The sequence below is a fragment of the Hypomesus nipponensis genome, chromosome 15, assembly GCF_054491055.1.
Source record: "Hypomesus nipponensis isolate SF chromosome 15, ASM5449105v1, whole genome shotgun sequence".
Taxonomy (NCBI): domain Eukaryota; kingdom Metazoa; phylum Chordata; class Actinopteri; order Osmeriformes; family Osmeridae; genus Hypomesus; species Hypomesus nipponensis.
In genome coordinates, this window is record NC_140375.1 from 3,247,763 (window position 1) to 3,264,884 (window position 17,122).

General features: G+C 49.7%; 1 protein-coding gene across 1 annotated transcript in view; it reads left to right on the top strand.

The window, feature by feature from the left end:
* The window catches only part of kirrel3b (kirre like nephrin family adhesion molecule 3b), a 139,509-nt gene extending 123,598 nt beyond the window's left edge, over positions 1-15,911 (top strand). The window contains exons 7-16 of the mRNA XM_084674956.1: positions 1,425-1,573; positions 1,708-1,835; positions 2,485-2,611; positions 7,135-7,235; positions 8,395-8,593; positions 9,846-9,953; positions 10,280-10,363; positions 10,661-10,770; positions 11,560-11,646; positions 14,166-15,911. Coding sequence (XP_084531082.1) covers positions 1,425-1,573; positions 1,708-1,835; positions 2,485-2,611; positions 7,135-7,235; positions 8,395-8,593; positions 9,846-9,953; positions 10,280-10,363; positions 10,661-10,770; positions 11,560-11,646; positions 14,166-14,636 — 1,564 coding nt within the window. The 3' untranslated portion in view covers positions 14,637-15,911. The remainder of the gene's footprint in view (positions 1-1,424; positions 1,574-1,707; positions 1,836-2,484; positions 2,612-7,134; positions 7,236-8,394; positions 8,594-9,845; positions 9,954-10,279; positions 10,364-10,660; positions 10,771-11,559; positions 11,647-14,165) is intronic.
* Positions 15,912-17,122: the final 1,211 nt, after the last annotated feature.

A 17,122-nucleotide genomic window follows, 5' to 3' on the forward strand; every position in this document is an offset into this window, starting at 1 on the left:
CCTTCCTTAGGCTGCGTTTACGTGCATGCTCTTTCAGGCGCGGACAAACACAAACAACAAACACACAACCACCCACCCACTTGCACAGGCGGTACACACACGCGCGCCACTCCTGGATCGATGAGGAAGGTGACATAATACAAGCCAAGCACACTCATCTGCCCTCATTGAAATATTTTGGGAAACACAGGTGTCCCCGAGCACATTAAGCTGACAGAACTCTCAGCCGCTTCAATAGCACAGTGCAGACTTTTCCGGAAGCTCAACTCTCACCCACAAGAGGAGGAAGGACAAAAAATGCGGCGCAATGAAAATCGACTCAAGCCCAATTAGAATCCTTCTTCCCTTTGCTCACTGAACGAAGGACGTAAGCTCTTCTCATTTAGATTGTGGCTTTTCAGTCAAGCACGGCGCCAGGGAAAACACATTTTGTCCCTTGAAAACGGATCACGGTCAGAGTTTCTGCCAGTCACGTCACACAGATGTTGCAGTCTTGAAAGCCGTAGCTGGTCTGAGGTCCAGATGGTTTAGAACACCCTAGAAACACCCAAGACATCCTCATGCCCCCCTGCTCGGGTTTGAATAAATGGCCGCTGTCTCCCACGGCAACAGGGAGCCACTCCTACGCTAGCGTAGCTCGTCGCTTCTCTAAATGGTAATAAAAGGAGAGGAGGGCGCCACGTCGGGCATCACTCCAACCCACGCGCGACACGACGTCGGCGTGTTCATGTCGGGCGCCATTGCGCACGCCAAAGTCTGTGTCGGGCGCCATTGTCTCTGCGGGGGCGAGGCGGAAGGGGGCTCGCAATCTCTGTCATTTCGGGGGGATTTGTTTTCCTTCGCTCGCGCTTGTCTCAACGAGGGACGCGCCGTCTGCCTCCCAGCCGCCGGGGCGCTTGACTCAGCATGGGTGACTGCCGCCGCCGCAAAGACAACACGCTGAAGCCCGCAGAAATGATTTATCTGCCGAGCAACGTTGTACAGAGGGGGGGGAGGACGGGGGGGGGGTGAGACAGTGTCTTAATGTGACAAGACCCCCTCCCTTCTCACATTGCTTACCTCACGGCCTCCCTCCCCCTCCCTCCCTCCCTCCCTCCCTCCCTCCCTCCCTCCCTCCCTCCCTCCCTCCCTCCCTCCCTCCCTCCCTCCCTCCCTCCCTCCCTCCCTCCCTCCCTCCCCCCCCCCCCCCCCCCTCCCTCCCTCCCTCCCTCCCTTCCACCCTCCCTCCCTCCCTCCTTCCCTCCAGCCTGCCATGTCTCCAACAGGTGTCTTCATCCCTCCCGGCTGGATGCGAAAGGTCATCCATCCTGCAGGCCGGATGGGGATGACTGGCAGAAGTCGCTCAGCTATCACACGTCCTTAACGTGTAGCTCCTGGGTGGCCGTGTTGGCCGACCTAACCCCGTCGCTGCTCTGTCCTTCCAGGTGGGCCAAAGGGGGTCACGTGATCAAGGAGATCTCGGGGGACACCTACGAGGTCATCGTGGACCACTCCTTCTTCACCGAGCCGGTGTCCTGTGAGGTGACCAACCCCCTGGGGAGCACCAACATCAGCCGGAACGTGGACGTTTACTGTGAGTCCAGCTGGCTTCCCTCCTCCCATGTCAGGCAAACGGCAAACCTTGTAGCGGTTGTGGAGCGATTGATGTCAAGGTGAATGTTGTATGGATTCTGTGTTGATTGACCGGGTGTTTGGGCCCCGTTGCAGTTGGGCCCCGCATGGCCGCGGAGCCCCAGTCACTGCAGGTGGACCTGGGGTCGGACGCTGTGTTCAACTGCGCCTGGACGGGTAACCCCTCCCTCACGATCGTCTGGATGAAGAGGGGATCCGGAGTGGTGAGTCTTCTCGCAGCACGGGCAGGCATCTTTGACCCGCTTTCTTTTCAATATCACCGGTCGGGAGTTTTTTTTTTTTTTTTATGTGCAGTTTGAATACCGTGACACTGTGCTGCAATATGTCTTTGCCATGACATTCTGGGTCTTTCCTCCCTCTTTGCCCACGCTCGGTTTGCTAGACGCATGACATAGTGCTTTTGCAGGTAGTTTTGTCAATTATTCTCGCGGAGCCTGAAGAAAAGGAGAAAAAAAAATCGAACGCCAGAGGTCATCCATGATTCGGGTGACCAAGCAATGCCCTCACAGCTAAAACCAGGTGTTTGGAAAGAGCCATTAATCCTCAAATCCCACAGCCGCTCGCTGTGCGGCCTCGTTAGCGCTCTGCTCTTTGACACCTGGCTGGAGATGTGTCGAGGTGAAAGGGGGCGCGCCATTGATCCAACAGAGGCCGGAACACCGGCCCCCTCTCCCTTCATCAACCTCCGAGTGCAAAAGAGCTCACGCCGTCCTCCGGGCAGGGGCCCAAAAAATTGGATTTTAATAATTGAGGGGCGCTGCCCTTTCAGGCTTTCAATACTCCGCCGCTGTCTCGAATGTGAAGGTGACCTTGCGCCGGTCCCTCAATGACCCACAAATTCCCCTCCGGCAGGTCCTGAGCAACGACAACATCCTGACGCTCAAGTCGGTGAGGCAGGAGGACGCGGGGAAGTACGTGTGCCGCGCCGTGGTGCCGCGAGTGGGCGCCGGGGAGAAGGAGGTCTCCCTCACCGTGAACGGTGAGTACAGCACAGGGGCCACCCAGAGCGTTCGAAGGGTCGACGCTGCTTGAAAGAAAGCGATCTGTCGCCGGCGGTCGGTGCCGCTGCTCTCGTGTGGTACCGTAGTGAAAGCTTCCTCTCAATGCGAGGGGTCTCTCCACAGAAAAGCTGAGAGCTGGAAAGTCATTTGTTGGACAAAAAGAATCCCGATAAAACGGCGCAAAAGCAGTGTCTAATTAAGTGCCATTGATGCTGACGCCTTTTGGATAAACACACGAGGCAAAAATAGAATCTCCTTGTCTGGTTTCCAGGTTCTAGACTTATATGTGCCCTCCACACAGGAAATGCGCTTTAACGCTGATTAGATTCCAAAGGAAGTCGCGGGGGCCCGGCTTGGAGAGGCAGTGACTGACTAATGAATACCAGAGATGGTGGGAGACCTGGCAACTCTCAAACAAATGACTTCATTACCGCTGCTTGATATTCAGGGAGTGTGCATTAGCGTAGCAGCGGTGGCACAGCAGTGCCACTGGCTCTCCGTTGCAGAACATGAATGTCTCTGGAAAAACTCTTCTTTTTTTTCTCTTTTTTCTCCCGTTTCCTGTCACCCAAGAATGGCAGCGGAGAAAATGGATTTTGTGTGTAGGTGAGGTCAGAGCAGTATCCAGGCGTTTTTTTCTGTCACTAGAAGTGTTGCTAGAGAGCATGATGTACAAGGCACTCATTCTGTGACGTCGGTCACCAGTTGTTTTCCTAAAGTGCTTGATGTGTGAGATATAAATCCCTAAGACACTTATTTTATTAGAATTGTGTTTTAAATATGATTTCCTCGTCAGACAATTGACAGACTTTACTGTGAGGCTGTAAAAGCACAGAGACAGCTCCAGGATATCCAACCAATGGTGGCTCTGGCATCGCTGCAGATCTATCCCACAGTGTGCTGTAAGCACCTTGTCTGTGTGTGCTTCTGGACCATTCTCTCCCGTTGTTATTCTGGGGAAGATCAGAACTTTAAAGAGAAATCATGACTAATTCAATGCCCCTACATCCCCACTGTATCATTTCATCGTGGAATCCTTTTTACTGTCTGGATTTGTAAACAAAACGCATAAAAAGGCTGCTCCCAAGTTTAGTTTGATGTGGCCTCTCTTTTATGTAAGATCTGTTGGGACTACGTTAGCGAAAACAACGGCCCATGAAAGAGATGATGTATTTTTTTTGGGGGGGGGGAATAAATATCTTAGCAGAGCTTGTACGACATTCATTGGGAGACGACGTCAATCAAAGGAGTAGACGCAAGGTTTTCTCGGTCTCCGCAGACCTCAGTCAAGCCTCGTCTGGCGCGTTCAGGTGGCTTTCGTTGCTCCTTTATTTGCTTGTGTTTCACTTCGGTTCTCCTGCCTCTCTCCTGCCTCTTGGCCTGGTTCTGTCGCAGGCAGTCAAAAGCCACTTTATTTATTCTTTCTCACCCCCTGAATAATTGAAGTATTTCTCTTTGGAATCACGAGGGGTGTTGACATTTTTTCGTTGGCTTTGTGGTTATGTTTTATTATGATTTTTATTTATTTCATACCCTGCATCCTCCTGGCAAATCCGATTGGACAAGCGGGTCCTTCGATGTGGCAGCGGGTGGACGGTCCCGTCCTGTAGTCAGGAGGCTGTTTTAAGTCGTCGTTGCGGCGGTGAAGGAAGCTGCACGCTCACCCTCTCAGCAACGCTAATGGAACGTCTGCGACAGTCAATGGAGCTCAATTGATTCTGACAGGCGAAATAGACAGAGAGAGAGAAACAGAGCCAGACATAGATAGGGTTAGAGAAAGCAAAGGCAAGGTGATGTTTACACTGTTCGTAGGGGGGGGGGGGGGGGTGGAGGGGGGGGGGGGGGGATTGCACGCATCGTTTTGAAGTGAACATATAAAATGCACGGGCTTGGAGTTAGTCAATATGTTTGTGTTGTGTTGTTGCGTGTCACTAACTCCCCCTGTGTGCTGACACACAGGCAGAAGAGTCCTCCTTTTCCCCGGGGACGAGTGTCATTTCATTACAATCAAACAGCAAGCAGGGGAGACCATCAATGTTCAAGTCACTAATGGCTACCTATTGCTCACTGTCGCTAAACATCTCAGTGCACAGGATGCGACTGTGCTTTGACGTTCGTTAGAACGTGGATCGACCTGAGTACGTTTTTTGTATGGCGTGTACAGTACTGTGTGGTATGTCAATGTGTTGCTTGTGTGTGTGTGTGTGTGTGTGTGTGTGTACCTGTCAAAAACATATTTCTGCATTAAATTCATGTATGCAATGAACACATGCATCATGCATTATTGGAAGGTGTTAGTCTACACAGTTGTTTGGGTCACGTGGATACATAAATGTGCAGTACAATGAACGTGGGTTTAGGCTAAGGTGTGAACATGTGGATACAGCCGGTGTAGGGGAATGTGTGTGTGTGTAGGAGAGTGTGTGTGTGTGTTTGTGTGATTAGACGCATACTTCTTGAGGCAGCCGAAGGAGAGGAAGCACATTAACACATTAATGGGGAAAGTGGGCTTGGGGGAGTCCTCCAAGCCCCCCCTCCCCTCACAGGCCACCTTGTTGTTTTATTATTATTCTCCTTCCTCCTCTGCTTCTTTCTTCTCCCCTTCTTCGTCTTCTTCTGGTACCTTAACACGCTCTAGAAATTTGAATGCCATCCCCCACTCAAACTTGCACTGACACCCTGCCGTAGGAAGCCGGTGCAAATGAATTATTTGGTGCCGAGAAGCGCCGTTAAAATGGATACAACCGACGGAGACGGTAATGGAGGACAACAGCTCGGAGGTGCTTTTGAAATGAGCGGCGGAGGCGCGGCGGCGGGAACGTCGCACCTTCACTCCCGAGTGAACGGCGCGCACTTCCAGTCGGCTGCGGAGACGCGGGGAGACGTCCTCTGACGTCCGCCGACGTGGAATCAGACGGTGAAAGAGCACGTCAGAGCCCCCTGTGCGGCGCACGCACGAGCTCGCGTCGCACGTCCATGGCCCGCGCGCGCTCGCGAGTGTATGCACGCACGCGCGCGACTCGCCGGAGAAATATTTCGCCAACAGTTGCAACGGGGGTCAGCTGACTGGTTTACCCGCGTGGATGTGTCACATCGCACCACTCGCCGATTCCTTGGTTTTCTGCTCCCGCCGTGTAAACGACACACACACACAAGCACCAACATGTGTGAAAGCATACACAAACACACACACACGCACATACAAACTCCTGTTTCAGTACAGGAGCCATCCTATCCCAGCAGTCTGAGCCAGAGAGATAAAGCCATCTAATTATATTCCTCATTTGCAGGACTGATCCACAGAGCAGATTCTCCCTAGACACCAGCACCAGCCTCGGGCAGCCCAGGGGGAATTGATCTGAGTGTGTGTTTGCACACGGGATCCCATTCTAGACGCACGCGCACACACCTAGGCACATACTCCTCTCCACACGCCCACAAACAGCCTCCACACACAATCACATGCAAAGACAAAAAAGAAACAAAGAGAAAACGCACGCACACGCTGCTTCTCCACATTGGTTATTCATTCAGAGAAAAACACATGCCTGTTCACATCATCTCCTCTCAAGAACACGCAGAAACAGGCACACACACACAGTATATTTATACATACCTGCCAGTTTTTCTTTGGAGCGCCCATTAACTTTTATTCCGTCAGCCAGCTTTAGGGAGGCAGTGAAACAGTACTGTATCTCAGCCACTCGCTAACTCAAAGTAGCCAACGCTGTGCCGTCCTTTTTTCTTTTTTTTTGCTGCAATCCTTCCGCGGCAGCCTTCTCCTCCCAATCTCCAGTAGCATACCAAGACGCCATCTGCCAGATTCTCATTAAAATGCAAATTTATTTTAATAAGAGACAGGTAATAAACTGCAATTATGTATCAGCAGAGAGATGCGGGGGTGCTGTGCGAGGGCTGTTGGTGGAAGGTTGCCGTCTAGCTAATGAAGTTATACCCCCCCACACACCCTTAACCTCCCTCTAACCAGTCATTGTAAACGGCTTCTCCTGGGCCCTCGTTTCGCACTGGGCTTCTGCGTTCCGCCTTTCGGTCACTGGGAGTAAGGGGGGCCCCCGATCCCACGATACAACCGGTCTAGGTCAAAGGTCACGGCCCCTCCTCAGGAAGTGTGGGTTCAGGGTTTCAGGGGGTTTCCTGTTTTCAGGGTGTTGATGACAGCACGTGGAGCTGAGCCTGCGCCTCTCAGTCTTTGTGTCACTTAACTCAGTGGAGGGAGAGCAACAGAAACAAACCACGCGGGTCATAAATCGACCGTATGGTCAACGACAATCAACTCTCGCTCGGCACCCTTCGTCCAGGCCCCGGCGCAGGGCTCGGACGTGAACGAACGTCGCTCGGTTCAGCTGTTCTCCCACTGGCAACAGAAGATAGACAGCCCTCAAACTCTTGACTGGCGTCTGCCATGGAATAGAATGTGGCCTCTAGTCTAGCCCTCGACTGCAATCATGGTTGATGACTGTGTACTGTGTGTGGTTCCCAGGCCCCCCGACCATCTCCAGCACCCAGACGCAGCAGGCTCTACACGGGGAGAAGGGCCAGATCAAGTGCTTCATCCGGAGCACTCCGCCTCCAGATCGCATCGTGAGTACATGACAAACCGAGTTCTTTTACTCTTCAGTGGACTTGTTCCTGGGAGTGTGAAGGACGATAATCACGTTTTGCACCCTGTCTCGACATCCAAAACGTGTCGTTTCCTAGGGAACGAACGCTTTACAGGGGGAGTATATTGCTCGTAAGAATAGTCCATCATCATCACCAGATCCCAATAGATTGTGTGTCGTGGAATGATTTTGCTCTATGGCTAAATACAGTCGAAGATCAAATCATGTTGAACGTCTGTGTGGATTGGTCTGTGAGTTGTCTTCAGTGTGCCCTGACCAGACTCCTGATGTCTCCGTAGTGAACCGTCTAATAAACACATGCAATAGATATCATTTGAATGGGTACAATGCCATTCCAAGTCATTTGTTTTTGCATGAAGGGTATGGAGCATGGCGGACTTAGACCCTTCATTTGTCATTGAATGCATGATGTGCTCTGTTAGCACTGATCCCATTAAGATGTACGGCCCTTAGACAAACAGCCAAGCTAGTGTGGAGCCCTCTCAAGTTTCAGCGCAAGCTGTGGGAATGCGTGTGTTTGTATGTGTGTCTGTTTGTTTTTGTGTGTGTGTGTGTGTGTGTGTGTGTGTGTGTGTGTGTGTGTGTGTGTGTGTGTGTGATTTACATGATGCATGTGCTAATGCGTGTTTTGGTGCCCAGCCCTAACGAGCTGCATTATTAGTATTCCGTTGATTTGATGGGAGGTTCTGAACGGACAGTAGACCCTCCGCAGGGCTTAGAGGGATCCGAGCAGGATTCTGTTCATCACTCATCTATTGGTCTATATGCACCAAGGGTTCAGAGACCTCTGTCCTCGAGGCCACGGTATTACCATTCAGGATATTATTTTTAGGTTAGGGTCAGTGTACTTGGTAAAGCTCCTCATTTGGACTTCCACTTCTTTGAATGAGAAGTGCAATAGTATTTAACAGTTAATCATGACTGTTATATAACTGGTAATCATGACTGTTATATAACTGGTTATCATGACTTTTATATAACTGATAATCAAGACTGTTATATAACTGGAAATCGAGAATGGTGTATACATAACTGGTAATCATGACTGTTCTATAAGTGGTAATCATGAGGGAATCATTAAGGAACACTCCCCATGTGGTGTGACTCCCTGGTTCCAGGCCTGGTCGTGGAAGGAGACGGTGCTGGAGTCTGGGACGTCTGGCCGCTACACCGTTGAGACGGTGTCCACCGAGGAGGGCGTCATCTCCACCCTCACCATGAGCAACATCGTCCCGGCCGACTTCCAGACCATCTACAACTGCACGGCGTGGAACAGCTTCGGCTCCGACACCGAGATCATCCGGCTTAAGGAACAAGGTGGGAGCCAAGGTTCGACCAGGTTCCCCCTTCTCTTCTTTGACGTGTGCCTGCCCAGCCTAGAGTAGTGGACCCCTGCGGTGCCCAGACGTGCGTGGCGCTGCGTGTGGTGTGTGCGTGGCGTGTGCGTGGCGTGTGCGCGCACGTGTGTGTGTGCGCGTCCGTGCTCGGATCTGTGCCGTGCGCAAGTGTGCAGCGGAATGTGTGTTTGCGTATTACCGTTAGCTCTGATGCGTATGGAGGCTGGTAAGGTCGAAGGAGTTCCAGTGGGTTACTGTCGACCTATGACAGAAATGGATATAAGCATAAGGCGCCACAGAGAATCATGTACAGCTATGTGTTTCTATGCATCTGATACCACTGTACCTGTCATTTAAGAACCTATTTAGAACAATGCGTGTCTAATCTGGGAAACAACCGGTACACAGCCAGAGCCTTGGTAATTACAAAGTTCATTGAGTATGTTTTTTTTAATTATTTTTTTATGTATTTATTTATAAATGATAATTGCATGATAAATTCCGAGCTAATTAATTTTCCTCGCCAAGAGAATCCCCCGCTCAAGTGGATACGGAATTGAACACCTGTCAGCTGGGTCAACTGTCGGTTAATAAACATGGACATGCTTGTGGTGGTTGTTTTTTTCCAGATCTCGATGTGCTGTTTGTAACTTTTCAACGAAAGTTAAAAAAGGGGAACAAAGTTGCGCCTTACTCCGGGTGGTGTATAGCTGGCTTATTAAAGGGACAGTGATTAATGACAACATTAACTAGGCATTACTGGTGAGAAAACAGACCTGTGGTGTAGCTTTGTGCTGAAGGTAGAGAGGTGGTAATTAATAAAGACAAGATGCTCCTGCCTTCATTAGAGTGGCAGCAACGGAACGAACGTACTGAAAGACTCCCCATCTATCGCCACTTAAGCACTCAGTGAAAGTAATTGTCAACCCTTCCGTGAAAGAGAATGACTTGAGTCTTCCAGAAGGAGAATTATTACAAGTCTTATGTCGGATTCAAACTGCCTGTCTGAGTCAGACGGTCGGTTTTGCCAACGTGCAGATACAGGTTTTGACGGTCGCCATCCCTTTCCAAGACTTGCCCACAGTTGTTGGCGTATTTTCCTCAGTGCCTGTTTTGGGTATTTCCCCGTTTGTGTCTGTCCACTGTTTTCGGTGTGTTTGCTGGTATGTGGTTTCACAGGTGGTCTTTCCGATGTGTCATTGTAGAAGGACGTGTCCTTTTGTCGCCCACAGAGTCTCTCCCGGTGGCGGTCATCATCGGCGTGGCCGTGGGCGCCTTTGTGGCGTTCATTGTCCTCATGGGCACCATCGGAGCCTTCTGCTGTACGCGCTCTCAGAGAAGTGAGTACATTTCCACCTGCTCCTATGCTCGCATGGCAAGGTAACTGCGGATCAAAGCATTGGTTCCTAGACAGAGACAGCCAGGATGTAAGGGCCTCATGTATTGTCATTCCAGTTCCGAGTTACGTTCAAGCGCTCTCGCGCCACCCTGTCATTCTACTGTTCTGTAATCCTTCCCCCATCCGGCTCCATGCTCCAGACGCCACTCATTACAGTGTCTCAGGTCAGAGGTAGTCAGCCCATTAGCGCTTTCCTCTCAACATTGTGCTGCGTTCAAGTGCGAGTCCCCTTACCAGTGTTCAGCATGTTGTTGTTGTATACCACAGAGGATGCACACCTGGTTATGCCCTCACTGCCCGTCTCCATCTGTGCTCACCAGAGAGAACTTGCAAGCAAAATTAAAACAGAAAGTAAGACTTTGTTATACGCCAGTATCATCCGAATTTGTCCCAAATGAGCCGCCGTACTGTCAAGGCCTGTGTGAGATGCGCTTATGTACGCAGAAAAGAAAAAAGACCCAAAGGGGATTCATGCATCTCTTGCTGTGTATTGTTTGAGATACGGGGACTTTCAACAGCCACACCATGGGGATTTTGAAGTCTATTGTGTATGAGACGGGTGGGTGGAAGTGGGTTGGTCTCGGTAAATATTGGCTTTTCTCCGCGACTTTCCACTCATCGATAACTTCCTTGTTTGTTGTCCCCCAGATTTGAAAGGGGTGGTGTCGGCCAAGAACGACATCCGCGTGGAGATCGTCCACAAGGACCACAACGCAGCCCGGGAGAACGAGGAGCACGCCGCCATGAAGCAGCTCATGGTGAGTGTGAGTGTCCCGCCTACTTTTCCATTTCCCGTATCTCTATTGAAACGCATGCGACTTCCTGTGTGAGAGAGAGGGGAGGGGGGAAACGCAACACAGCCGAACGTCCCCACTTCCACGGGTCGCACCGTAGTCACAGTTTATGAATGCTAATTATCTCCGCCGATGGTATTCATAAAAGCAGTTCCGCGGCTCTAAAGCGACAATATGAATAATGGACGAGGGGAGAGGCGTTTAACGATACCCTGTGATCAAGACGCGCGGCCTATATTTAGCAACAGGGCGAACCCTCTTCTTTGGAGGAGCGGTAGCACCAGAAACTTATCTTGTGTTTGAGGGGCTGAGGGAGTTTTAATTACACCTCGTCGTTACTCCTCGTCCAAATTCCAACCGACTTTATTTCTGGCAGTACAGAAATGCTGTGCTGTCATGGGCTTAAGGGCAAGGGTGTGTTTTTCAGCAGAAGGGTCCTACATAACACATTCCCGGAAATCACTAGCCCGAGTTCATATACTGTAGCTGTTGGAGAATAAGCCAAGATACCGTATTAATCTGCATTTCACAAATTGGATTCACAGATATATTATTTATACATTCACCTGCCTGCAGTGAAAGTCCACCGTTTCTGAATATCCCGACAAGGTTTGGAGGAAATATTCCCCAGCTCTTGGCTCCGAGGGCTGTATATTGACCTCTGTGTTGCCGGGCGACTAACAGAAGCTGAGATTCTGCATCCTCTCGTGTTCTGAGTTTTTTTTTTTTCCTCTCCTTCTGGTTGGCTGGCAGGTGGAGCGGGGAGAGTTCCAGCAGGAGTCGGTGCTGAAGCAGCTGGAGGTGCTGCAGGAGGAGGAGAAGGAGTACCAGCATATCAAGGTCGGCCTTCAGAAACGACGAGAGGTGGGGGGTCGGGGGGGCAATGGGGGGGGGGGGGGGGGGTGAGGAGACCAGGTGCAAGGGACTCCAGGGAGGGTGGAGCAGGGCACTTCAGGTTGGGTGAAAGCTGGGATCCCGTCAGTAAGAAAGAAAAAAAAAAAAAAAACTAGTATGTCACTTCTAAAGCTTCGGTTCGAATCTCTAAACGTTCCACTCGGCGGACTCACGGCGGCTAAGAGGTATGGGGTTGTGTACAGTCATCGGGACTTTGGCCTGTGGCAAAATGAATCCAATTAAGGCTGTAATTAGTAGAGTTTCATCAGCATCAAAGGTGGTGGAAGGCATAAGGAGCGTTTGGGCCCCGTAGCTGCAAAGTGTTCTGTTGAATGCTAAAATAACGCAGACTCTTTTCTCTGACGTGGACTCCGTCGACACACTTCTTAGAAAGCATCTCTTCACTTAGGCGTGATGAGCTGGGTTGGTATGCACCAGAGTACGCAAAGAGCACGAGCCCAATGTAGTTAGAGTGTCTTCAAAGGGATCTGGGTAGGAACGTAGATGGATAGCCATGGCAAAAGAATCCTAATTTAGACAGACGAATACTGGTAATGCAATTCCCCGCCAGACAGAGAATCATCGCGTAATCATAATATTCATCAGACACACTTCGACAAACGGCAGTTTATTGTTGCACGTCTGTAATGAGAGTTCACCATTTCTGCAATCAAACCCGCTTAGGAAGTGGAAACAAATTTAAGAAAGGGGCCAAACGTGTTCAGCCAAAACCAATCATTTCTCATTCTCTGCTGTAATTGCCTTTACATTCCCTGCACAGCGATGGAATAGCACTTTAATAGGACTAACATTAAGTGAGAGGTTGGTGCGCAAGCATTCCAATTGCCAGTGCTCAATCAGCAATGCTTAACCAAGAGAATTCTCATCTGTTTGTGCCTGAGGATCCACCATGGTTTGGGAGACAAGCAAACAAGCGGTGCTACAAGGAGTTGCACCCTGTCTGCATGAAGACAGTCAGACCTCCCTGACGATGAGCTGACTCGACGAACAAGAGACACAGCATGCTGTAGTCGTGAGCACAGCACAGCACTCCTACGTGCACCGCTGGATGGAAATGTTATTCCACCTCGTTTTCCATCCTTCTTACGCAGCCTGCCGTGAATCCATCTTGCTTCACGAGAAGCAGTTCCTCATAGGGGGTCGGGGGGATGTGAGCTGTAGCTGAACTGAAGGCAAACGTGTCAGTATGTGGTCCCTAACTAGTGTCCCCCCTCTTGGTTCGGCTCCGTGCAAATCTCTTAATTAAAACAAGTTACCGCATGTGCAGTTCACGGCACAATAACTTGCCCCCGCCCCCCCCCCCCCCCCACCCGTCATACATGCGCGCACACACCGATGACATCCAGAAAAGTGACACCCATGGAACTCCCAACAACGCGGCACTGCCTGACCAGACAAACAGCTCAATTCTGGACGTTGTCCACGGAGATTCACGCCGGCGTTTCACCCCCCAAAAAAAGCCATTCAGCGAGAGAATGGCAAATCTTGTCCCATTTGTTTATGCCATTGTTCGAATGAATGTTAACACCCCCCCCCCCCCCCCCCCTCCCCAAAGCCATGGAGTATTCCTGCTTGTGCTGCCGGCATACCTGCTCCCTACTGACACGGCTCTTTTGATCCACGCTGATGAGAGTGTACGGGAAGGGAGCAGAGGGGACCGGGGACGAGATAAGGGCCACACAGTCCCCTTCGTCTGATAATGACGCACATAACGAGAATTGTCTCAGGTTGTCATGGTAGAGAGTCCTTTTTTTCCGCGCTGATTAGCATTCCTCCTGTGGGATTCAGCATTGTTGCTCGCCAAGCTTGACATTTAACACTATTCTCCAATCGTTATGGCAATGTGGGACGCATAGCAACAGGACAGGCCTTGCCTGAATTTGTAGACAACAAGGCTGGCAACCATGGCTACAGAAGTCATTTAACCACCGAATGTAGAATTACAGGCCTTTTCTTTGGGTGTTTTTTTGTTACGTACAACCGTTTTGGGTCCAATTAAAATGAGACTGAACTTTTGCGACAACGTGTTGAGTGCCAAATTGTGAATCATCAAGGCTTGCTTAATTAGGGAATAACATGATTTTAAGGTTTGGCTTGGCTCTGTCGAAATCAAAAAACGAAGCTCGGAGACAGTGTTGAGCAATTCCAAGCTATCTAGCGAGTGAGTCACAACAGGCTGCTTCCTTATTTATTTGCTCATTTGAATAGTAATTAATGCCAGTTTGACCTTGACACCGGTTAAGCTTTGAAAGGAATAAATACATATAAATGAGGGAATAATTCAACTTTTCTTTTGTCTGTTTCCCGTTGGGGATACACTGCATTCCACATCCTCGGCTGCCACACAGAAAAGCAACTGGACTTAGTTTCAGTCGTTATATCTCGCTCCGTCATTGAGCCTACTTCCAACCGCTGTCTTTTCTGTTGCTCCCTCCACCCGACAGGACCCCACCAACGGCTACTACAGCGTCAACACCTTCAAGGAGCACCACACGCCCACCATCACGCTGGCGGGGAACCAGACGGCGGAGCTGCGCAACCCCGCCGCCACGGGCACGGTGGGCAAGCAGCGGGTCCCCACGGGCATGTCCTTCACCAACATCTACTCCACGCTGGGCGCGGGCCCCAACCGCCTGTATGACTACAGCCAGCGCTTCGTGCTGGGCATGGGCAGCAGCTCCATCGAGCTGTGCGAGCGCGAGTTCCAGAGGGGCTCGCTGAGCGACTCCAGCTCCTTCCTCGACACGCAGTGCGACAGCAGCGTGAGCAGCTACAGCAAGCAGGACGGCTACGTCCAGTTCGACAAGGACAGCAAGGCCTCCGCCGCCTCCTCCTCCTCCCACTACTCCCAGTCCTCGTCCCAGAACTCGGACCTGACCAGGCCGCTGCAGAAGCGCATGCAGACACACGTCTGACCTGACCCCTGGAGGAAGTGTGGGTGTGTGTGTGTGTGTGTGTGAGATGGGGTAACAAGCCTTCCCTCATCACCACCCCCCCCCCCCCAGAGGTTCAAACTGTGTGTGTGGGAGAACCGGAAATTGCTATCTTCAGCTTTCAGCCTCTCCAGACTTCTTAATGGTCCAACCTTTTGGATCAGGAAGCCTTTATGTTCCTCATCCTGAAATCAATCCATTTTCTCACTGCTAAAGATATGATCTTTACAAAAGTTCCTGGCACCTAACCAGAGTAGTGCCACTGACGAGTTGCCATCAACTACAAGGTTAATGTGCTGAATCTGAATTTGGCCGAAGACTTAGATGAACTTGAAAGGAATGTTGAATATTACATGACAATCAAGCAGTTTCGACTGGTGTCTTTAGTATGTTCGTCCTAATTCGGTCAGCCATTTTTACTTTCAGTCCATTTGATTAAGGAGCAGCACAGGCCCCTCAAAGACAGGAAATTGCCGGAAAATGTGCTCTCTTTTAGGATCCAAGCACACCAGTGAATGTGCTGTGTACTGTATGTTAGTTGTCAAAGTGTTTCCTGTTTCCAAACCTCCATCTAACTTCTACACACACACACACACACACAAACACTGAATTTAAGCTTGACTGATCTAACTGGATCCCCTGAGTGGGTGGAGGAAACTCTTTAGAATTTGCCTACACACTTGCCAAACAATTAAACAACGCCTGTCTTTTCTCCTCCCATAAACAAAACTCTCAGTACTTTGCAGATAAGGAGGGCCAGATATCTCAACTGAAAGACTCAGTCATTGTTTCACAGTTTGCCACTCTGAGATAAAAGAATATCAGTGTACATTGTGCATCTTCCTTTCCGTTGCATTATTTTCCCTTTGCTGGTTGATTTTGCCAGTTTTGAGGACTATCAGGAAAGTACTTTGCTCACGTTTTCCTTGCCTTGAGTTAAACTTTTTTCGAAACACCGTAAACATTACAAAAGACACAAACTGTACGGGACGAGTTCTCGTCGTGGGATGTGACTCGGGTGTCCTGACGTTACTGCGGCATATTGCGCTCCACCTCGGAGGAAAGGGCGTTGACTCTACACCCTGTGTAATGTGAAGTCTCTCACATCAACGCTTCGTCATCGACAGCCATCCGCGTGGACAAGTTTACCTGTGGAAACCGAAATGTCGCACGCCACTTTTCCTCGTCATGCGGCTTTCCCGTGCGTTGTTGAGAACATGTGACACAAGGGATGCTTCAATAAAACTGTAAACTTTTTTTCTGTGATGAAAGATGTAAAAAAAAAAAAAACGCTTTTTTCCTGCTTTAACCTTTTATTGTCCATGTGATTGCCGTTGAACTGCTATAAACACGCTGACTGTTTTAAGTGGGCGTCTGGCATATTGAACATTACATACCGGGAATGGGAGTAGTATCTACCTTCTTGCCATGCTTGTTGTCATTTTTAGTTTGAGAGATTACAGTGCATAGTGCACACCCCCCGATAATCAGACAAGCCCTTGTAAGGTAGAGTCACAGTACCTCACCACGGTTAGAAACCCTGCACAGTAGTTGGGCCACTTAGTAAAATGACTCACATGCATGTCAATCACAATTGTACCTCAGCCAAGTAACCAAGGTAAACCGAGAGAGGGGACAGTTAAATCTCTTGATCTGTCCAAAGACTGAAATGCCACCCCACGTCACAACACAAAATTGGGAAACTATGAATAGATGACGCGTTTTCTAAGCTTAAGGAAAGCTCCTGTGCAGGTCTCCACTATGGATGTGTGTAGCAGGCTAGATAAGCTTTACATCTCAAGGGCTTTTCTTTTGCCTCTCTATTATTCCGATCATTTGTCTGCAGGTCACCCCAGCAATTACATCATGTGTTACATCATCACATTGAGCCATTAGCAGCCTATAAAAGCCATTTGCTTGTGGGCTTCAGTGTCTGGTCGGACCTGGCTTTACAGCATCAAATTGACCTGTATTTGATCAAGCATTAGAAGGCTAAAGGCTATAGTGCCAGGAAAAAGGCAATTTCTAGGGGTTTTCTTTAACAGTAATACACTATTATGTACCTAATAGCAGATTCAGAGTAACAATGATGATGTCATTTGTGGAAAATTGAATCTAAAACGGAACACCCTTCTAGTATTTTATGCTTTAGTATAGCCTTTTGCCTGTGGGACTGCTTGGCTTACAGATCCATGTACAATACAGTACTGCTGTGGATAACTTGGGTGATGTGTTTGTCCGGCAGAAACTCGCTGAAACAATGCTTTTTGTTGAGTCGGAAACACAAGGGAAATACATCTTTAAGAAAAGCAAGCAAGTTGTTGCTGTTAGCACTTTACATATGATTATATTCAAGGCATTTCAATGGGGTTTTCTACTTGAGTGGTGGTGCTTTTGACTGTAATTTTACAAATGGATTGGCGCCCATTGTACGGCTTAAATACAAACAGGTCTGTTTCAATGCTGAT